Source organism: Anopheles coluzzii, chromosome 2, assembly GCF_943734685.1.
Source record: "Anopheles coluzzii chromosome 2, AcolN3, whole genome shotgun sequence".
Taxonomy (NCBI): domain Eukaryota; kingdom Metazoa; phylum Arthropoda; class Insecta; order Diptera; family Culicidae; genus Anopheles; species Anopheles coluzzii.
In genome coordinates, this window is record NC_064670.1 from 120,453,071 (window position 1) to 120,473,756 (window position 20,686).

The following is a 20,686-nucleotide window of genomic DNA, read 5'->3' on the forward strand; positions in this document are numbered from 1 at the left end:
GCACACACCGTCACAGGGAATGGACAAGGATGCGTGTGGTGCGGTCGACAAACATTATTGGCCGGTGTGTGTGTTTTTTCTCTCTCTCTCTCCCGTTTGTTCCCGTTATCGGTGGTTAAGGGTTTCCGGTGCGAGATATCGGGATCCAAGATGAAGAACGAGCTCGTGTGCACGTCAGCAATATATTATTGTTGTTTGTTGCTGATTTTCGAGCGCAAGATATAGGTGAAACCTTTCCCAGTTTGTTTGAAAATCGTGTACCAGCAACAGCAGAATGCTGTTTGCACGCGCCCTGGAAGTGAATTTAAATTACCCACTCAAGTACGCTTTATTGTGGCGTTGCTTTCACTTACACACGACCTCGCTCGCTCCGCAAAGGGAGCGCGACAATTATGGCGTGGCTGCAAAACCGTCCTCCGATCCCGAAGGCTACGGATAATTAGCAAGAATGTCTTTATGGCACCCGTATAAAGGTCCCGTTTCGGGCGGGCTGGATCATAAGCGGCAAAACGGCGCAAGACGCAAACCGTGAACCCGCTGCAACGAACGGTCCCGCGTACGTCCTTGAATTATGAGAGCGTCTTGGCACCAGGCGGAAGGCTCAAAACATCTGCCCATTGGTTTATTGGTTTCCCATTTGCACAGCCAGCCTGATGTGCGCTGGTCTGGCGCTGGGGGCGCCCGGGAAACTGGGGCACGGGACAATCGTGTGTTAATTGGCCATAAATCGATGAGCAGGCAGGCAGGCAGGCAGCATTAACTTTTTCGTTCGCTGGTTTTTTATTCGCGACCAATACGCCCGCAAGACGAGATAAACGAGCGAGAGAAAGTGAAGACGCTAATGTGATGTCATAATTACTGTGATGTTGGCTCTTTTTGTGCGTTTTGTGTCGCGTTGTTTTGTTTCGCGCTTGCAGTGGAAGTGGATGGTTGTAAAATGTCGGTTTCAAAATGTATTAAAAGGAGCAATTTATTTGCCAGATGATGTTACTGTGGTACGCGGGCAATAATTTACAAAGCAATAACTTGCCGCTTTTATGCAGTCTTTCAACAACAGCGCTTAAGGAGCTTTTCGCCAAATGCAAACTTTACGTGCTGAATGATCAAAACATTTGTTTTTTCACTGTCTGCTTTACATTACTTTTGCCAAGAGTATAGTTTTTGTGTTGCTTTTAGTGTTTCGTTCGCTTTTACTAGCCTTAGGAAAGTTGTTTTCATTTGGAGAGAAAGTTATTCTCCTACTTCTACGTTCGTGCTTGAGCTTTTCTTTCCCGGAGCGATGTTTAAGAACATCCTTCATTGCACTGTTGGCCGTTTGATGAATTTATTCTCACTTTACAACTCCATTCGTTTCAACATTTTACAGTATCGATACGCTTGTTTCACTGTCGATACTCACAAACAGATGAGAAAATTATTTATGAATGAAACTAAAAACAAGAACCAAAACGTAAAGATCGTTCGTAGAGTTACATTTTTGATATAAAAGGAAAATAAATGAAAAAATATATAAAAAAAGTCAGCAAAAGTAACAAACAGATCGAAATAAAATATGTAAGAAAAAAACACTGCTAGCGAGAGAAAAGAGAAGTATCGGAAAAGAAAATACTACGTACAACAACAACAAAAAACTGTTACTTTGCCATCGGAAACGGGACTGTGGAAAAATTATTCAACTAGCCCTAGCTCTCCCCCAGCCAGCCAGCCAGCCAGCCAGTCCAACCCAACTCAACCTAAACCCCCCCCACCAACCAACCGGTAGCCGGACCGAGAGGAGAAAAAAAAAGCATACCATGGATCGGGAAAAAGCGAAAAGTTTTATAATTTATTTCGAAACTTTTCATGAGCTTTTTATTTTTTGGAGCATTTTGTTTTGTGCTCTGTGTGAGTTTGAGTGTTTTTTTTTTGCTGCTGCTGTGTGTTGTCGTTGCTATTTCTTCTTCCCTGTCTCCCCCTTCCCCTGACTTCCTGGTTAACTGTGTCCTTCGTGACTGGTTTGTATGCCTGTGTCTGTGTGTGTCTACATGTCAGTATCATTCTTGCTCGGGGATTTGGAAAAAAATCGAAACAATATAAAATAAAGTATTACTCAACAACTGCAACAACGACCGAACGCAAAGCGGGCGTCTCTGAGTGGCTGTGTGCTGTGGGTGAGTTCGGTTTTGGATTTGTGTCGGATAAGGCGCAGAGGCTTTGCGAGTTAGAGGGATTAGATTAATAGAGCGCCGAAGAGCTCTGTGTTGATGGACGTGCGCGAAGTTTTAAATGTTGTTTCGCAATAATTTGCCACTTTTCACTACACTTTGCAAGTGTGAATTTACGGGAACAAGATCAATGCGCGGGAGAGATGGGAACCTTTTCCTTGTATTTCTGGAGCGATTTATAATATAAAGCACAAAACATAATCATTCCTGTTCTCCTAGAACAACGCGAAAAGTGTAAGGACAGTGTAAGGGCAACCTCTTTCGTACTTCATCGGGCCCGATTGGCCCCGGTGTTTGATCGGTGCGAGTGGTAATAGAAATAAAATCTATCAAAAATTTACATTCTACTCACTGTGCGGTGCGTTGTGATAACGCTTCCTTGATTTTCACTTCCACCTCGACGATGCGTGACCCACCGTCGGGGGTGCGGGGTTCAAGGTGCGGGGAAGAAGTTATTTGCGATCCCCGTGTTCGAGCCGCGCGATAGAGTGGAAAGCGATTTTCATCTTATCGCCACGGAATGGCTCAAGAAGACTCGACTCGAGCTGGAAACTCTTTTCTGGCGCACGAACATCCTTAAACCGGGCGGCGCGCGGTTCCAGTGTGACGATGGGTTGTTTCTTCCTTTTTTTGCCCTTACTTGCTACTACAACGCCTTGGAACGTGGTTAGACTGCGAAAGACGTCGCGGAGGTCAGGAACGCGTCGCGCACAAGCAACATTTACGGCACATTTTCATTTTCGCATGTCATCCCGGCCCGGTTCGTCTTCCGTCGTCGTCGTTGTCGTCGTGGTGTGACAGCGCGCGCCTTGCCCTTGCCCAGTGCAGGTGGATTTGTATTCCCTTTTTTTAATATTCATGGCTGAATTCACCTGAATTTGATGATGTATTGAAGCCACGCGAAGGTGTGTCTGTGTGAGTGCGCGTGTGGATGGATGGGCGAAGAAATTGGACGTGAACGTTCATCTCGATTTGGCACCGGCGGGCGGGAAGTAAACTTAACGGCGCGCGGGCTGTGTCTCTCCTTGCCCGTAAGATTCCGGTCGGTGACGACTGGCAATATTTGCTTTTCATGACTGGGATTACAAAAATCGGGAAGCGTCGGCTCCTTCGCACGACAAAAAGGGACGCACGGGCGCTTCCGTGGCCCTCGGTGGCCACAAAGTAAGCAAACAGTCGGTGCGCGGTGATGTTCTATTTGTTTTGTTGGTTGGAGGGTGTAAAAAAGAGGCCGGCAAGAAAAAAAAAAGAATGGTACTCGAAATTGCCAACCGTCGAACTTGTCGTGTCGGCTTTCAGGCTATGGAGTAGTCTTTTTTGGTTGGAATTTTGTGATGGTTTTATTTCTTTCTCAATTGAATGTTTTAAGGTATGAAAGAGATAAACAACAATTTTGTGCTTAATTTTTGAATTATTGCCTTATTTAGAGCCTTATTAGAGTTTTAAAGTTTCTTAAATTTGATCTGCAAAAAAAGATATGCCACCTCCGATAACGAAGGTGGCAAACGAATTGGCCTCCAAAAAGAGACCACCGAAAAAAACTCATTTTCATCGTCCTTTTCCTCGTCACAAGACTACAGGAGACACCTGAGCCGGGTAAGAAGTAAAGGGACAACCAAGCACCAAAATAAAATATAAAAAAAAAATACACAACGTTTAAGGACAGACGAATGGGCTTTCCTGCAACGAAGAACACGCCCGAGAAGCACGATGAAACGCGGGAAAATAAATTGTAAATTGAAAATGTAACTCATGCGAAATATTATTTCTGAAATTCAATTTTTTGTTGTTGTTGCCGTTTCCCTTAATGCTGCAATGTCCTTGATCGGTGCGTGTCTGGTGTGTGTGTGGGTTTGTGTCGCGGCGAAGGTCGATTTTCCGATCCTTAGGGTTTCAGTTCAAGGGAACGTCTCGGCAGAGCGCATGGGATGTAAAATGTTGCGCAACTATTCATTATCCTTTGCACCATTACCGCAAGATGCAATAAAAAGTGGTTAAAATGATGGCACTATTTGGATGCGAAACCACCCAATAGGTCGTACTCGTATATGTGCGTATGTTGTCGAAAAGTTTTAATCCATTATGGTTTATGGCGACACGCTGCGAGTGCATAAATCATCGCCAAATATTACCCCAAAACGGGGGAAATGTTTCTTCCTTTCCAATGAATATGTAACATAAGGAGCGTTTTGCAAAAGTCTTGCTGCAAAGTTGATTCAAAGATAGTTTACCCACATGCGTTCCCAAGACATACATACACACACGCCCAGAATTATAAGTAATTTCCCTCTGCGTGCGCTGAAGCGCCGAAAATAATGCATGAAGGTGAAATTTTAATTAAAAAATGCGCCATACATCATCTCCCAATCCCGACGTCCGTTCGCCGCACTAGTCGGAAACTAATCATCCTAAGTCTTCGGTGGGACGAATTTCAATTGAATATCCCCCTTCGCCTGAAGCGCGCCTGAAGATACACAAACAGCCACACACACACACAGCACAGAGCATAAAAAAGCGCGACCAAAACATTTGCCTATCCTTGCCCCAATAACAACACACCGGCTGCGGTGCGGTGTTTGTCTGCCGGCCGGGCCTGGTCCTCGCCCTGCGGAAATTGCGTTTTCCGCCAGTACGAGGCGTACCGTTTTCTGACACAGCGCAACAAGGGAGCGAAATCGTACCCAATAATTCGCCAAAAGTAATTCGCATAAAATTATCCTTGCGTGCCGTGCGTGCGCGATTCCGTCTGCCCGGGCGATTCCGTCGCCGTCGTCCTACTGTCTGGAATTACCAGCGACCAACGAATCGTAAATTTTCCGACTTCCATTTCCAGTGTGTATTAGCGCACACATGTGCAGTTTTCCGGGGGGGGGGGGGGGGTTTGTTGTTGGTGTTGGCAAATTTTTCGCACAGCACTGTGTCAATACCGGCTTTGCGCCGTGAAGAGTAGTGAAGCACGCTTACTCATCTATGAATTAAAATTAAAATATTCAAAAGATCTCTCAACGAACGTTGCGCTTCCTTGGGCTGGATGGAGAGCGTAGGCATAGCCTCCTTTGTGCGAAAGTGATCATGTTAATGTATACTATGGTTAAGAAAGTGTGTGGTGCCTCTGTTTTGCGTAAGGATGCTCGATTGCTGTGAATTAGTACCGTTTAAGACGTTGCGCTGGTCGTTAATAATGCAGAAATTAGAATTGCTATGAGAATAATGCTTCCTCCCCAACCTCCTTGAATCGCCAACATTTGTTTGATTTATTTGACTAATTTTTGCCTCCTTTTTTTCCTCCCACAGATGCAGTGGTCAGCACAGTTAGGAACGTGAAACCAAAGCCAAGCTGAAACGCAAACGCAAACCCCCACCCGCACGAGACGCGCCACAAACACTTTCGCGCGTCGGGTGCAACCAACTAATATTCTATTCAATGAAACTGCAACGGTTTCGCATACGTCAAGTTAAACTACTTTAGAAAAAAGTTTCCTTCGTGTGTTTTTTTTGTTCTTCTTCTTCTGTTTGTTCTTCGCCCCCATTAATTTAAACGCTATTTATGTATTTATCGCCGTCGTCGCTTAACTTATTTATTTATTTAAATTATTCAACCTGTTTGCCACAACAACGCCAACAGCAGCAGTAAAAGGCAAACGCAAAAAAAATAATAACAGTCAACAATCGTCAACAAATATTTGCTAGTTTAAAACTTACAAAAGTTACAAAACAAAAACGAAAATTTGCACCAACCATTCGCAAGCTTCTAAGTCCCTTATTCTTCATTCGCTAAGTAACTTATTCGGTTTGGTTCGAGGTGTAAGTTTTCTGTAATCGACAAAAGCTAGCACGCGAAGTAAAAATCCAGCAGAGGTCAAACAAAAGTGCATTCACGGGAGTGGAAGGCAACAGCGACAGTACAAATTATCAAATCATCCCCATCGAGAGCGTAATTAAAAGAAGATCTACCAAAAAGCGAAAGTCAGCAAAAATATTAAAATAAAAAAACGCAAACCCACCCTGTTTTCGAACGGAAAAGCGTAATTTTCGACAATAAAAAGAAAGACGACAAATTGCATCCAGTGAAAACCCATCCCGGAAATCATCCAGATCATCAACGCCCATCAAGTCAAGCTCAAAACAAAGTTAAAAGAAGTAAAAAACCAAAATACGCAAAATACAAAACACAAACCAATCAAAGTACAAAGTAAATTACAGAGGAAATATTTAAAGTATTTAATAGCGAAGAGTTTAAGAGAGAAACAAAAACGGATAGCAAAACTACACGAAACTAAACCAACAAAACACAACAAACAAACAAACAAAATCGTACCAAAAGCAATCAAATCGAACGAGAACGAGTGGTTCTCCCCACCCTGCCCCACGCAATCAAAGTGTTCAGGAAATCGTCGTCCGAATTCCAAGCGCCGCCAACCAAAAAATACGAAACCCAAAAAGAAAACAACTAAAATTTTAACAATTTACCAAAACAAATCTTGTACTTGTACAAAAACGAGCGAAAGAGTGCGTGCGAGTGTGTGTCGTGAAGTGTTGTATTTTTCGCCGGGGAGAAACGTGAAACGTAGTGACCTGCACTATTTATCGGAAGCAATCCACTGATCAGTTCGGTCGCGATCGTGCTAGCCTTGTAAGTGATAGTTCAACACGCCGAGAGGAGAAAAACAGCAAATAAATCTAATCATTCGAGACGGATCAGAGTATTTTTTATACGTGCAAAAGCAATTTTTCCATAGCGTGTAAGTGCAGTGTGTCGTTTACAATACCAAAAATTAATACAAATCAGCAGAAGCAGTTCAGGAAGCGCCAGAACTACCTCTCTTCTCTCCCGCTCAACTGCGTGTGTATGTGTATGTGTGTGAAAAGTGTCCAAATTACGCGGGTGAAGTGAATTATTTGTGTCTAAAAGGAGGTAAAATATAGAAACAAAAACAGTCCCTCTACAGACATTCGGGTCGTTTCCCTCTATACAGTGAACTTTTCGTTGTTCTAGTCGCGCGTCGCGAGTGTTCTCACGGTTAGGTAGAAGGAGGTGAGTGATAGTCAAAGTAAAGGTTAAGATAGGAAGGTGTGCATTTGAGCAACCCCGATCCCAGTGGTGAGTGTATGATCGTGTAAAGGACGACCCAAAGGCCCTCGCAAAGATGCCGCACGGCAGCAGCGGGTTGCGATTCGGAGCATGACCTCGATGATGAGCGCTAGCACCGCGGACGACACGACCCAGCAGAGTCTACCGTCGTTCACGTCGTTCTCCGCCGAGCTGGAGCCCTCGTGGGACTACTACGAGCAGCGTCCGGAGCGTTCGAACAGTGCCACGAACGGGTCCACCGATGTGATTGCATCGCAGACGACCTCTAACGGCAGCTACACGCGTCCTTGGGAGATGGACACCAAGGAGAATCGTATGGCGCCCCCGAACGGGCCGCCCGGCACGCCCGGGCCACCGCCTCCGCCCACCCCGAGCGGGTTCGATCATGGCGGCTTCCCGAAGCTGCCCTCGTTCCAGAGCCAGTTTCACAGCTTCACCGATCCGGCCATGGTTACGCCGGAACCGAGCCTGCCGCAGGTGACGGCCGTCCCCGTACCGATCTCACCGAGCTCCGCCTCACCCGGTACGGGCGGCTCGCTGACACAGCTAACGCAGCTGACACCGACTCCGCTGCCACCGCTGCCACAGGGTGGGTTTCACACACTGTCAGCGGTTAACTCGCGCCCGTACCCGATCGTACCGGCCGCTATTCCGGTCCGCGAGCTGGCCGGGATCAATCACCATCAGCATCAGTATATTGACGAGCGTCACATTCAGCTGTACCAACCGATGGCCACGTTCCAGGGGCAAACCATCCCGACGCTCGCCGTCATCAAGAAGGAGATGGTGGACTACGAGATGACGCCGCTCAACAATGGTACCGCGTTGCATCATAGCAACTTCCAGAACCCACTGCTGGACAATGGACTGTTCGCCCAGAACGGTACGGTGCACCACATTCAGCACCAACCGACTCAGCTGCAGCACCATCTGCAGCATCATCATCATCAGCAACAGCAGCAGCAGCAGCAGCAGCAGCATCAGACCACGATCATTCAGCATCAGCCACAGCTGCAGCTGCACCATCAGCACAATCTGGTGACACCGTCGGATCACCACAACAACAACAACAACAATGGTAGCGCAACTGGGCCGACCACACCGAGCAGCAAGATGGGCAGCGCCTCGGTCCGGCTGGAACCGGGCACGCCGGGCCAGATCACGCGCATTGACAATCGGAAGAAGGAGCGGCGGAAAATCCGTGCCGCGTCGCTCGAGTCCAGTGCCGAGTCGGAGGGCAGCGCGATGGAGATCGGCGAGAGTGGCAATCCGGGCCAGGTGGCGGCCATCTCTAGCACCGCCAACTTCAAGAGCCCGATGCACACGATGAGTATGGACACGGATGATGGTGGTACTCCGGGCGAGAAATCGGTAAGTTTTTGTTGGAACATTTAGGCTCTTGGGATGGCCAATGATTAACGTTTGGGTGTTTCATTGATACTTATAGACGAAAAAGAAACGGAAGCGTTGCGGTGAGTGTGTTGGATGCTCGCGCAAGGATAACTGTGGCGACTGTGCGCCGTGCCGCAACGACAAGAGCCACCAGATCTGCAAGACGCGACGCTGCGAGAAACTGACGGAGAAGAAGGTAAGCTTTGAAAGTTATCTTGAGTGCGTTTTCTGGAGAGAAGTTTTGATGTTGTGGTTTTCAAGAATTTTTCGGGACGAATTTTGGATCTCAATCGATCGCATGGGACACAGAACGATAGGGTTAAGGAACTCTTCAGCAATGTATACGTCCTGTAGGCGTTAGCCCTACGCCAAACAGTGCTAATGAATGTAGCCGATAAAATCTGACAACTGGAATTTTGGGCCTCAGGCATTCCGAGTGTCTTCGGAGCTGAACTCCCATCAGTTGAGCCACTGGCTGGGGTACCATCTGCCGGTTCTTTATCCCATCAAAAGAGGACATGAACAAAACAGACAGAAAAGACCGACCAACAGTGTCGTTTGCAAGCGATGGCTATCGCGCGCGGTTGATGTCTCTGTCTCCCCATGCTGTGTGCTGTGTGTTCCAATGACGCTCCCCAACTCAAGGACCAGTTAAGTTGCAATTAACGTGTTTTTGATGCAGTACAATTTTGCTCACACCCCATACACGTGGATCCCCCTCTCGCGTGATGGATTGCGCAGGGTAACGATCCAAATGGCAGTAGCAGTTGAGCGCGTGTGTGCGTGTTCCTGGAATATGCAGGGACGCCAAATTTGAGGCCACGCACCGGCAAATCCGAGGCGTCTTGCTCGGTGGCCTAAAAATACTCAAGACAAGTTGCACATGTGCCCGTTGTGACGGGTGTGCGGAGGTCTGCAGTTCACGCGATAAGCGACCATGCTTGTCTTCGCACATACACCCGCTGGTGCAAAGGTGTGCTGGTTTGATCGCGCAAGGATCGTTGGAGCTGAGCCGATCGTGTTTACATATGCGAGGTTCCGGTGGCATATGTGTTGCTCGCGCAGCCCGCTTGAGCAAACACGCCAACGTCGTGGGCATTAAACGCGGGCGCTATCAGTGCAGATGTGTGTTTGATGCTTTGGCTACATTCGCTTCGTTTTTATTGATTTTTCGATTCGATTCCACTTTGGAGCCGTTTGCACATTGCGATGGTGTACAGACACACACACACCGTGTTGGTGCGGGTGGTGGACATAAGCTGGGGATAAGTACTTATGGTGGTACTTGCAGCTTGTGCTGTGGGAATAATTGATTTTTTTCCTGCTCCTCCTTCTGTTTGCGCTCTGCCAGGCTGTGTGCTCAATGTGTCGGAGCCAGCTTGCCCTTTGCCGGCGGCTTGTGTAGGATCCTGCGGGGAAATAAAAGGCAGATGGTTTGGTTACAGCCGCGTTGTAAACGTAATGCAGCCGAATGACACTTTGGAATTTGTGGAGTGTTTTTATGTCTACATCATCCACGCATTCGCCCAGCATATGGAGCATGCTCGGGTGATTGAGCCTGCTCCCGGAAGTTGGCGTAATAAAAACGGTGCGCACCCACTGCTTCATAATGTTCCGTATCCGATCATTCTGAAGGTGTGTGTATGTGAAAGGAAGATGCCGCAAAGGCGAACCGTGGGCATAAAAATCAATTTTCACGCTTCGTCTGTGGCCAAGTTCCTAGCTTAGATCTCGTTTCTCATTAGCTTCATTTGGAAGCATTTGGTTAGTTTTGAAAAGTTCATAAGATGTTTCCATGTGGTACAATTACTATACCATATGCGTTCCATAAAACGATCCCAAATGCGAAGCAATATGTAGTTGTATTTCTTTCCACATCCGTACACGAAACACGCCACTCAGCTGTTAATTAGGAGTCTCGTTGACCTACATCTTGCTTTAATATGCTGGCTTTACAACAACTAAAAAAAGGCGAAGACATAACCCGATGATCAGTCTGCACAGAGCACAGAGAATCAGATAAGCACTGGATGGTAATCATGCGGGGCAACCGAATGAGCACAAATTTGTCGTCCAGCTGGAGCTGTCCTGTCTTGTAGATCGTTTGTAAGCCTTCTCCTGCGCCGGTTGCACGATCGCAAATTACACGCGCCCGGTGTGCAGGTGTGCGTGGCGGTGGCGGCCGTCGCACCCTGTTCCGTGGGTCAAACGGACAGTGTCAGCTGGTTGTTGTTATGGTGGTGGTCGTGGCATGCAGCGTTTCATTCGCTTCCGCCAGAGGAAGTCCTATCGCAGAGCCCGTAAAAACGGGGAAGTCTTTCAAGTGGGTTGGTTCACAGGTTTTGTTTGCGGTATTGGTTCGTAACCGCCACAACATCCGTCATGTTGCTTTGGGGACGGAACTTCGTTCATCGTTTGTTTGTTGCCAAAACGTGCATAGACGGGGCGCTCTTTTAACAAGACAGTTTGTTGTAGAGTTGCAAACAGCGCGTAAGGTGACACTTCCGACCCGTCTTGGGTTACACCACATTCCTTGCGGGACGGACGACGATTGAATCTTTTGACCCGTTAGGTGTCTTGTAAGGATTTGCTTGTTCAGGGAGGCCTAAGGAACTTCGGGACCTTTTGCTGGTAATTACGTCAATTCAGGGAGATTAACTCAATTGCTCGTGACAGGGTGCGTACAAGCGTTTTCCCGAGGGTATGAGTCACAAGTACATAACGGGCAGAAAGTTTTGAGAATATTTTTTCTCTTGCAATATGTGGTAACACTATCCTTTCTTCACCTTCATCACCTATTTTTTCTGTGCAATGCTTGATCAAGATATCGAAATTATGAAACGTTCGATGTGTACTTCCGGCGTACAAGAAGAAAAACCCTGTCAACCAATCCGGCTTCTGTCCTGTCGTCGCATTGCGGTTCTTAGTATCGTTTCTTCGCCGTCACTTTCCGTTTCCCCAAATGAAGGCAAGAAAGGGAGCTCCTTTCGGAGAGGAAGGAGCTGCCGCTTGCGTGCGTGCATGCGCATATGGTTCTCTGGTTTTGCTAATTTGCTCTCGGCGCAAATTCGATCGCCAGCAACCGATAAAGCACCGTTCCGGTGGACGACCCCCTCCTCAAAGCAACGAAACGGAAGCAGGAAGAAATGGATAAAAAATGATGCAAATTAATTTACTGAAACCAGTTCGGGCTTTTAATGTGCTGTGCAGGGACCAGAAGGGGAAAGGGGTAAGCAGGGAAAGGATATAAAATGGCCGCTTGGTATAGTGTGTGAGAGGCCAGACGGAACGAGAGGGGAAGGGGTAGGAATTGGATCATAAATTAACATAATAACAGTACGCTTGCTTGTCGCCGTCGCCGTTGTATGTACGATTGTGTCCTGTTTTTTGTGTGTACGGTTGTTGTTTGCTTCGTTGTGTTAGCGTAACATAAAAGTCCCAACGGTCCCAGTTTTCGTTTGTCGGGTACGGCTTCACGGCAGGGACCATATGTCACGGCTGTCACCTTTTGGTAAGACACACTCAATACGGAAGGATAGCATTTTCTCATGCCGATCGAAGAAGCTGTTGCAGAGCCTATACGCGCAGGCATAGTGGTGAGTGTTGAGGAAGCAAACGCAACTATCACGGATGATTTGCGATGCAACATAAAGTGACAGCGAGCTGTGAGTTACTGCGAGCGCGCGCTCTTGTCAGCTCCATTGACCTGGCCAGACTGCGGTGAATGTAGTCAGAAAAAAAAAATGATGCTGATGATTGGCAATGATTACAATGCTTGGAGCTAATAAATAAAGGACAATTGTACGGAGTACGGAGAGATGCCAACTGTTGCCAGTGCTCTCTCTCTCTCTCTTTCTCTCTGTCTCTATTCGGTCCGTTAGAACGCAGCGTGAATTGGAGAGTAGCAACAGAACGGGCGCAATTTACAAATCTAGGCTGATTAAAGTGTTTGTCGTTTTTCGTTTTAAATTCAATTGATGCATCGCATTCTTGCTTGCTGCTGCTTGTGGCAGAGAGAGAGTTTTAATGTGCCCCAAACAGCGCCCGGTAGTGGAGCAATGCAGTGAAAAGACGCGTATAAATGGCTGTTGGAGAGTTTTGGACGGTTGAGCACACAAATGAAGCATAAAAAGCGAATGTGCTGTTGCTTTTGGTTAGCAAACACATCTGGTGGGTTGGCGTGGGTTGTAGAGAGAAAAAGAAAACAACTCCTTCTTGTACTACGTTAGCGCGATCGTGCGCGATAATTGCAACGTGCAAAATGCAAACCAGCTGTCGCCCCGTTTTTGCATAGGAATGACGCAAAAAGGAGTGCGGAAACTTATTGTAATTGAACCGCAAATTCACACCTTCCTTTGGCAAGCAGGGCAAAAGGAATGGATCGTTCCCAAAGTGTTACAAATGTTGATCGAACAAGGGAGTATGTGCGTGAAGGGTGAAAGGGATACGGGTTCGCTGTTGCAGCTTGCATAAATTATTACACCCGATACGATAAAGCCTCCGGGTGAGATTAACAAAAGGTCCGGTTTCGATTTTTGTAATCAAACTCACTATTCTTCCTCCGATTCTCTTTTACTGGTATTGGTGGAGGTAAAACGGTGTAACGAACCCGATAAAAAGGAAACCGATTAGTGCTTTGTCAACGGCTGACCAAAGAAACGAAAGGGACGAATTTTGCACCATTCGAATTTAATTTTTCTTCGATTTCGTCCACTGCAAATGGAAGCCTCCGGAGTTTCGTTCCGGACAATGCATTTCGATTTTCCTCAAGCCATAGCTACATCAACACACACACAGACGCAGGCCACATTTCCGAACGCCATCTGATCAACTTTCTGCACCTCTATCACGCTCTGCGCGTCCATCCTGTTTATCCATTTGTTACAGCCGAATCGTCCTCTCCGCAATCCTCCCAGGGCCCTTTTTCCCAACTGGCAGGCGCTGCAAATCTATTTTCCAAACCACTTCTTTTTGCTTCCTTCTTTTCCTTCATTCGATTTTTCATACCTTTCTACTGTGTGTGTCAGTCTCTCTCTTTTCAACACGCTACAAACACTACAAACAATTCCCGCCAGTGCTTGGCTTTCCCTTTCCCACAAACGCATACAATTCTTGTGCATTAGTTTTATGCCATTCTATCGTTCTTCCACTGTGCTTGCCCGCTTTTGGTACGACGGTTCGCTTTTGTTTTCCTCCTCACCTCTTGGGCCTTTTATTTTTTTCCCTTCTCCCCCTTCGCGCCTCTGTTACACCGCTTGGGTTAGTTTCCCGCCAGCTCACGCGGTTGTCAGTTTTCGTTGCACATCTGTCGGTTTTGGCCGGGGTTCCGGATCGGATCGCCCGTTGATCGGCATTTACGGGCTGTTTTCATCGCTCTCTCAGTCTCTCTCTCTTTCTTTCATACACGCACAGTGTAGCTGCAGTGTTCCTGTTAGTTATCCTTGCCAGTCAGCCCGCCAGTTGTTCGCTTCATCCCTCCCTTTTGTAGGCTTTATCGCTTCGATTTCAATGCTCTGCCTTGCTGCTATTATTTTTATTACAATTTCCATTATTTCCACACATCGTTCTGTAGGTCTGTATGTGTGTGTTTGTGTGTTTCTACCACATGGTCCCTGTTTCGGGTTTGATGTGTGTGTGTGTGTGGTTGAACTTTTTTTGTGTAACCTAGAGCGCTAGATTGAAGCATGTTTCTTCAGCTTGTTCGATATGCTTCTTTTTTTTTCTACGGTTTCCCATCGGTCTGCGCCTTCTTCTTAACCGTCGTCGTGTTGCTGCTGTTTTCAGACCAGGATGCACATAAAGCTCAATGCACTCTGGGCGGTGGTTCATGAGACTTCTTCTGGCGGGATGAATTGTCTTTACAGGAGTTTAATTCTTTTTTTTTTGCATCAAAAAGGATGACGAAAGGAAGAGCCGTTTGTTTAAATATCCAAAACCCCGGTTGCATTCGGTGGAAGCTTTGACTTGGTGTTTTGGGAGGATATTGTTTTTTTTTTCTACTCGTTTCTTCTGCAGCTTCTGTGGATTCCGCTTTGCGCTTTGATTGCGCAGCCGGAAGATGCTGCCGCGCTCGAAGGATAACGATTTGAGTTTAATGACACCGGCTGCTGGATGCATGGGAACGTAAACAGACGGGAAAAATGGGGTTTGTGAGATGTTTTGGGACTTTGGGCTCGGCTATGTTGTGATTGAGTTTCGTCTTTTTTTGTTGTTGTTGTTGTTGCGTTGAGGCGTTTTCTTGATGCTTAAATCTGGCCCACGGGATGCAGCAGGCAAAACTGGTAGTGCCGGATGTGACCAAGGATGCATGTTTGCGCGATAAGTGTGAAGTGAAACCAAAAAAATGTATGCTCAAGCAGTGCGTGAAAAATGAGATAAAAAACAAAGCAATGAAATATGAAAGTGAATGAAGAATGAGAAGAAGAAAAAAAAGTGCCTGTGTGAAAATGAAACATACTAACCACAAAAAAAAAACAAACACTAAACCAAACTCACCCAACAAAACGTACTAAAACTCACTAAAACCCAATGTGTGCCACTAATCCAACCACTAAACCGACTACTAACAGACTGAGCATACTAAAACATTAGCTCTTAAGGGAAGAAAACCGATTACTCACCCCATAACAACAACAACAAACAAATACAACTAATACTGCATTAATACACTGATCTTACTTACCGAACTACTAATGTGTGTGTGTGTGCGTGTGCGTTTTTATACTAACGGATTTAACACACTAACTATCAACCACTAACTGATTGTGTGCCTGAATGAAGCGCAAAAGAGAGAAGAAAAAACATCAAAAATAGTGCAAAAATACGAAATAAATCGAAAGCAAGTGACAAATCGCATCGACAAAACTGCATCCTTGTTGTCCATGCGACTGCACCTAACCACTGCGCCCTTCGTTGTCTGGAGCATCCTTTGCGGGCTTGGTTAAGATACGGAGAACGCAGAAACAATCTTATACATTATGGATGAAATACAGTTGTTTCTGCGAATTAGCAGCAAGCAGCGCTGTTTGGATCGATTTTCATATGCCGCGCTTGGGATGCGATTTAGATGCAAAAGTGGGAAAGTGGGTGGGGATTGGTGCTGGATTTTTCGTCCTCATCTCTCCTCGCTAATCGTTGAAAATGGCAAATTTGCTTCCATTAATAAATTTATGCATTTGCTGCTGCTGCTGCTGCTGCTGCATGGCATGGTTTCCCCGTGTTTTGTGTGGGTGGGGATGTTTGCAATTTCACCCCGGTTCCTTCCCGTTGCTACCAATCTCTCCCTTTCCCTTCTTGTAGCTGCAGAATGCACTCTGCACTCTTCGGATGCATTATGGCTCGCGGTGAGGATGGGCAGCGAGGGGTCGGCGTTCATATAATTACCCATTTTCGAATGCATCGCCACTGCAGTGGATGATGGCGCGATGATGTAGCGTAAATGTGATGAGGCCGAAAGGGAAGGAGCGAATGGTGGCGATCGACGCGCGCCAAAACACTGTTTAGTTGTTGTCCCTGTGGGTGTGTGTGCAGGGTTTTTTCTCTCTTTTGTTTCGCTGCAAATTTATTTGTTTCGCGAGTAAAATGCATTGCAACGATGCACAAAACCTGCACAACCACCAGCACCAGTACCACCACCGGCTGGTTTGCATAGCATTAATTGAGCGCGAAACATAGAGGGAGAGGCAAACGAATCGATAAATTTCGTGCCCCGGTCCCCCCCCCCGACCTTCCATTCCGGCCACCCCAATCTACGCCCTCGTTTCTGCTTGTGCGGTTCGCTGCGCGCCCGTTGCGCATAATCGCACATCAATGGCAAATGGTTTTGGGTGGATTTGTGCCTGTATGCCTGTATGCCTGTATGTGTGTGTGTGTGTATTTATGCTGTCCAAAAAGGACCTTTTTCGGAGCGCGGAGGTTGCGGCGACGGCGGCAGTGTTTGATGATCGCGGAATCATTTTCCGGTCGGCACTCGGAAATCGTCCGGCTTTTTTCCTCCCCCGTTCCAATCCCTTTTCGCATCCCCTCCTCTCTCGCACATGGGCTTTGCTCTTGGAGTGCACCTGGAGTGTTGTGTGGGAAGGGGACGGTAGGAGGTGCACATTTTTTTGCATTTAATTCGGGCTTTTGTTTCTGGTTGCTGTGTTGTTCCTGTGGCCCCGGCGCGGTTCGGTGGAGCAAATTTTCGAATTCATTTCCGCCCTGCACCGCGGGAACGCGTTCGCGGTTTTACCTGGAAGCTCGGGTGTCCCGTACACACAACTGCACCACTGCAAATCGAATGCCGTTGTCTGGTATGGCAGCAGGACGATGTGTGTGTGTGATGAAATATTTAATTGTACCGAATTTCATTATTTCATAATAAAATATATATATTTTCGGAGCCGAAACGCGCTTTTTTCACGCGCAACCAGGACGCACACACCGGTTAGTCCGATGCAGCTGAGTGCGTGACAACTCTTTCCCAGTTGTGTGCTGGTGCGTTTGTATTTATTTTTGTGCAATACATTCCATTCTGCACGAAAGAAAAGAACGAAAATAAAAATCGCCGGCAAATGGATGAAAAACACTTCACACGAGTGGCAACTGGCTTTAGTGCAAGTACGAGCACTCGAGCCTGCATCGCAGTGTTGTGCGTGCCTGTTGGAAAGGGAACGGGGTTTGGGGAAATGGAATTGTACGATTGTGGAAAATTCGACAAACGGCACCGATTTCACTACACTGCACATGCAATCGCAATCGATGCAATCGCGAAACAACATTTGCCCGAGCGGTTGCTCCTCTCCGGCCGCTCGGGGAGAGCTTTGCGTTTGGCCTAGCTTGTGTGTTGTTTTCCTATTTTGTTATTTCTAAATCTTTTTTTTTAATATTGAATTTTGCTATAGTGCAATGTGTGTTAAAGGCCTTTGTTTTTGAGAGTCAAAATTGTAATATTTTTTGTTAGATTTATTACATTTTTTTGCAAACACATCGTTGCTGTGCTTGAAGAATGTATAAACCCAGTTTTTCAAATCAAGCACGCACGCATGCAATCCACCCCTCGTTGAAGGATGCGCTTTAGATGCACCAAGAAGGACCCTTACCGTTTTATTTACGATGAAATAAGAAGAAAGAGCAAAAAAAACTCCCGCTATAAAACAAAGCGACTCCTGGCAAGATGTTGTGTATGTATGTGAGGCTGTATTATACTCGTTTTCCCTGTTTTTGTGTGCGTGTGTAATGCGTGCAGTTTGGCGATGACGACAATCCTCCCCTTTTATGGTAAAAAATGCATTCACAATGTAAAATGTGTGTCGAGTGCGTTCATCTCATTCGTTTTTTTTCTGTTTTGTGCGTTCATCCCCATTCTACGAATGCGTGTGCGTACATTCCCACCCAACACCACCACCAACACCAACACACAGCTCGTCACCGTGTCAAGATGCTGGCCTGTGAAGTGGAGTGAACCACCCACTCCACTTCACAGGCCAGCATCTTGACGCGGTGACGAGCTGTGTGTTGGTGTTGGTGGTGGTGTTGGGTGGGAATGTACGCACACGCATTCGTAGAATGGGGATGAACGCACAAAACAGAAAAAAAACGAATGGGATGAACGCACTCGACACACATTTTACATTGTGAATGCATGCAGCAAGAAAAGGGCTGGGGAGAGCATTTTGTTTTGAATTACAGCACACACACACACACACAGGGAGGGAAAATTTCGGCTTCGGAAGGAAGTCCCCCGTTTTTGTATAACCTCATAATGCATTCGACAATGCAGAATGTCAAACGGGGAAGAGCGTAAACAATGGTGCACTTGTCAAAAACGCATAAAGAAAAAGAAGGAAAAAAAAAACAAAACACTCTGCCAGCAGGAGGAAAGTATGAAGAAAAGGGGGAAAACAAGCAAAACACAGTTTCCCTATTTTTCTTCTCCCCAGTGGATTTTTATGATTCAATAGACCCGCTGGGGTTGAAATTTTTGCAACGCTGTCTTGGGAAAAGGATTAAAAATTAGGTCAAAAAGAGTTGCTGCTTCCGAATTCAGTGCTTCTGTCGCTTTATTACTTGCAATGTTTCTTCCGAGGGGGGTTGCATGGTACAAAATAAAGGATATTGAAACAGGGGCTGCATTCCGTGAGATGAGATTTCCGAGGGAGAGTGAAAAAACTGTGCTCGTACTGCTGCTAATTGGCAAGGATGCTGCACACCGAAGCCGTTACACACTTAAACGAGCCTATCTGGTTTAATTTATCTGTGCTTTCTTGGTGCGAGTAGGAGAAAAACCTCCACCTAGCACGAAAGGAGATCCCCTTTTTCGAGCGAGAACCTATCAAGATGGCAGAAGGAAGCCTATTGTAGCTCCAAGATTCTTATCCTTGTTGGATGAAAAGAACAGGAACGAGTTATAAAGGGGGGAAAATGAAACAAGCTGGGAGGAAAACTATCTGGCTTTGATGAGAAAATGCATCCCGTTGTTGAGCCTTTATGTTACGTGTAGAGGGGGAGCGCCTTATCGGGGCAAATATTTGCATGCGATGTATGAATGGCGCACGCACGCATATCGGCCGCCTTTCTTGTTTGTTGTGGAAAGGAAAAATGCACACAAAAGATAAGATGATGGGGTGCACACAGCTTCTTGTAGGTGTGTGTCTGATGGAAAAAATGGATGCGTGAGTCCTGTTTTCCTAGTAAGAAATGCACTACAGGAAATGAGATTCTAGAGACAATGAATCAAATTAAAAACCGGAAAATGTAATCCAGATTGAAGCAATATAGTTTTTGCGAGATAATTTAATATAAAATAAGAGATTTTTCCATTACAAGCCCATCGATGCATAATGTATGAACTCAAACCGAGCCTTCAGAGCGGTGGCTGGGAAGCAGAACATGTGTCTGTTTGAGCTAATGGCATCAAGCGCAATCGAACCGTACCCGAGAGCGTGTGCGTGTTTTCCCGCAGGAAGCCACACTTCCGACGGGGTAGGGAGATCGTGCAATTTCTTCTCATCTTTCTATTTCGCCCATTCTTCGTGCCATTCCCGAAAGATCAATTATCTACACACGGCCCTTCCCCTCCATGTCACGACCTGCCGAATCAATAGTGCGCCTTGTGAATGCAATTTTGAATTCAATTCGGCGTGGTGGTGGTAGTGCTTATTGCTGTTTTCCCATTTCCATCCTTTTTCCCCAGTGCAAATGACACTTTCGGCTGCCAGGACGTTTCGGTTGGCTTAGCGCAGTTTTAATGCAGTTTTTGGCAGGCGATAGTGACATGTGTGTGTGTGTATGGTACGGACCCCAGAGGGACGCATTTGATGTGTCATTCCATCGTTCATTAATCACATGTGTTTGTCGGGTGAATTAGATGACAGCTGAATAATTTAGTTTTGAAGGTGGAGCTAATCAGCCGAAAGCGATGGGTGAAAGATCGATGGGTTGGGTTGAAAATTACGTCCGCATAAGTATGAGTCAATGCTACGGCTATGAGGCTGGATAACAATTTCCCTTTTTTTCTCAACTAGTGCGCTCGCTTTTTCCTTCTCTTTTCGAGTGTGTCTCACTGGTTAAAAGACATCTCGGAAGAATCTTAGAACCAGTCTTAGAAACGTGAAACTTGCGGTACCAATTTCGGTCCGCAGAAATAAACAATCCCACACTTTGTTGCATGCCTGCTCGCCTACCACCACCACAGCATGTGATTGTGTCATATTTTGCTTTGGTTTATTTTCCTTTTTGCCCGCCGTACGCTGTGTATGTGCAACGTGTGCTTTTGTGGAGCACGCGGCGTGATATGCCCTGCCGAGGTATTTTTTGGCTTTCCCTAGGCGAGACCTACCAGACCCAGACACGGCGACGACGACGACGAAAACGGTGGGCTCGCGCACAGGACAACAAATGAGAAGCCAACTTTTCTCGTTTCACGCTCACGTGAGCAAAGTCATTATGGGGTCGAAATTTATGACACCTTTACTCTCGCTCTCTCTCTTCCTTCACCATTTGCTACATGGTCTGCTAC

At 46.5% G+C, this 20,686-nt stretch overlaps 1 protein-coding gene across 4 annotated transcripts in view; it reads left to right on the forward strand.

Moving 5' to 3' along the window:
• Window positions 1-20,686, forward strand: part of LOC120953591 (DNA N6-methyl adenine demethylase) — a 160,409-nt gene that overhangs the window by 9,003 nt on the left and 130,720 nt on the right. For all 4 annotated transcript variants that reach the window (XM_040373704.2, XM_040373705.2, XM_040373706.2 and 1 more), the window contains exons 2-3: window positions 5,499-8,667; window positions 8,744-8,884. In XM_040373704.2, coding sequence (XP_040229638.2) covers window positions 7,387-8,667; window positions 8,744-8,884 — 1,422 coding nt within the window. In that variant the 5' untranslated portion in view covers window positions 5,499-7,386. The remainder of the gene's footprint in view (window positions 1-5,498; window positions 8,668-8,743; window positions 8,885-20,686) is intronic.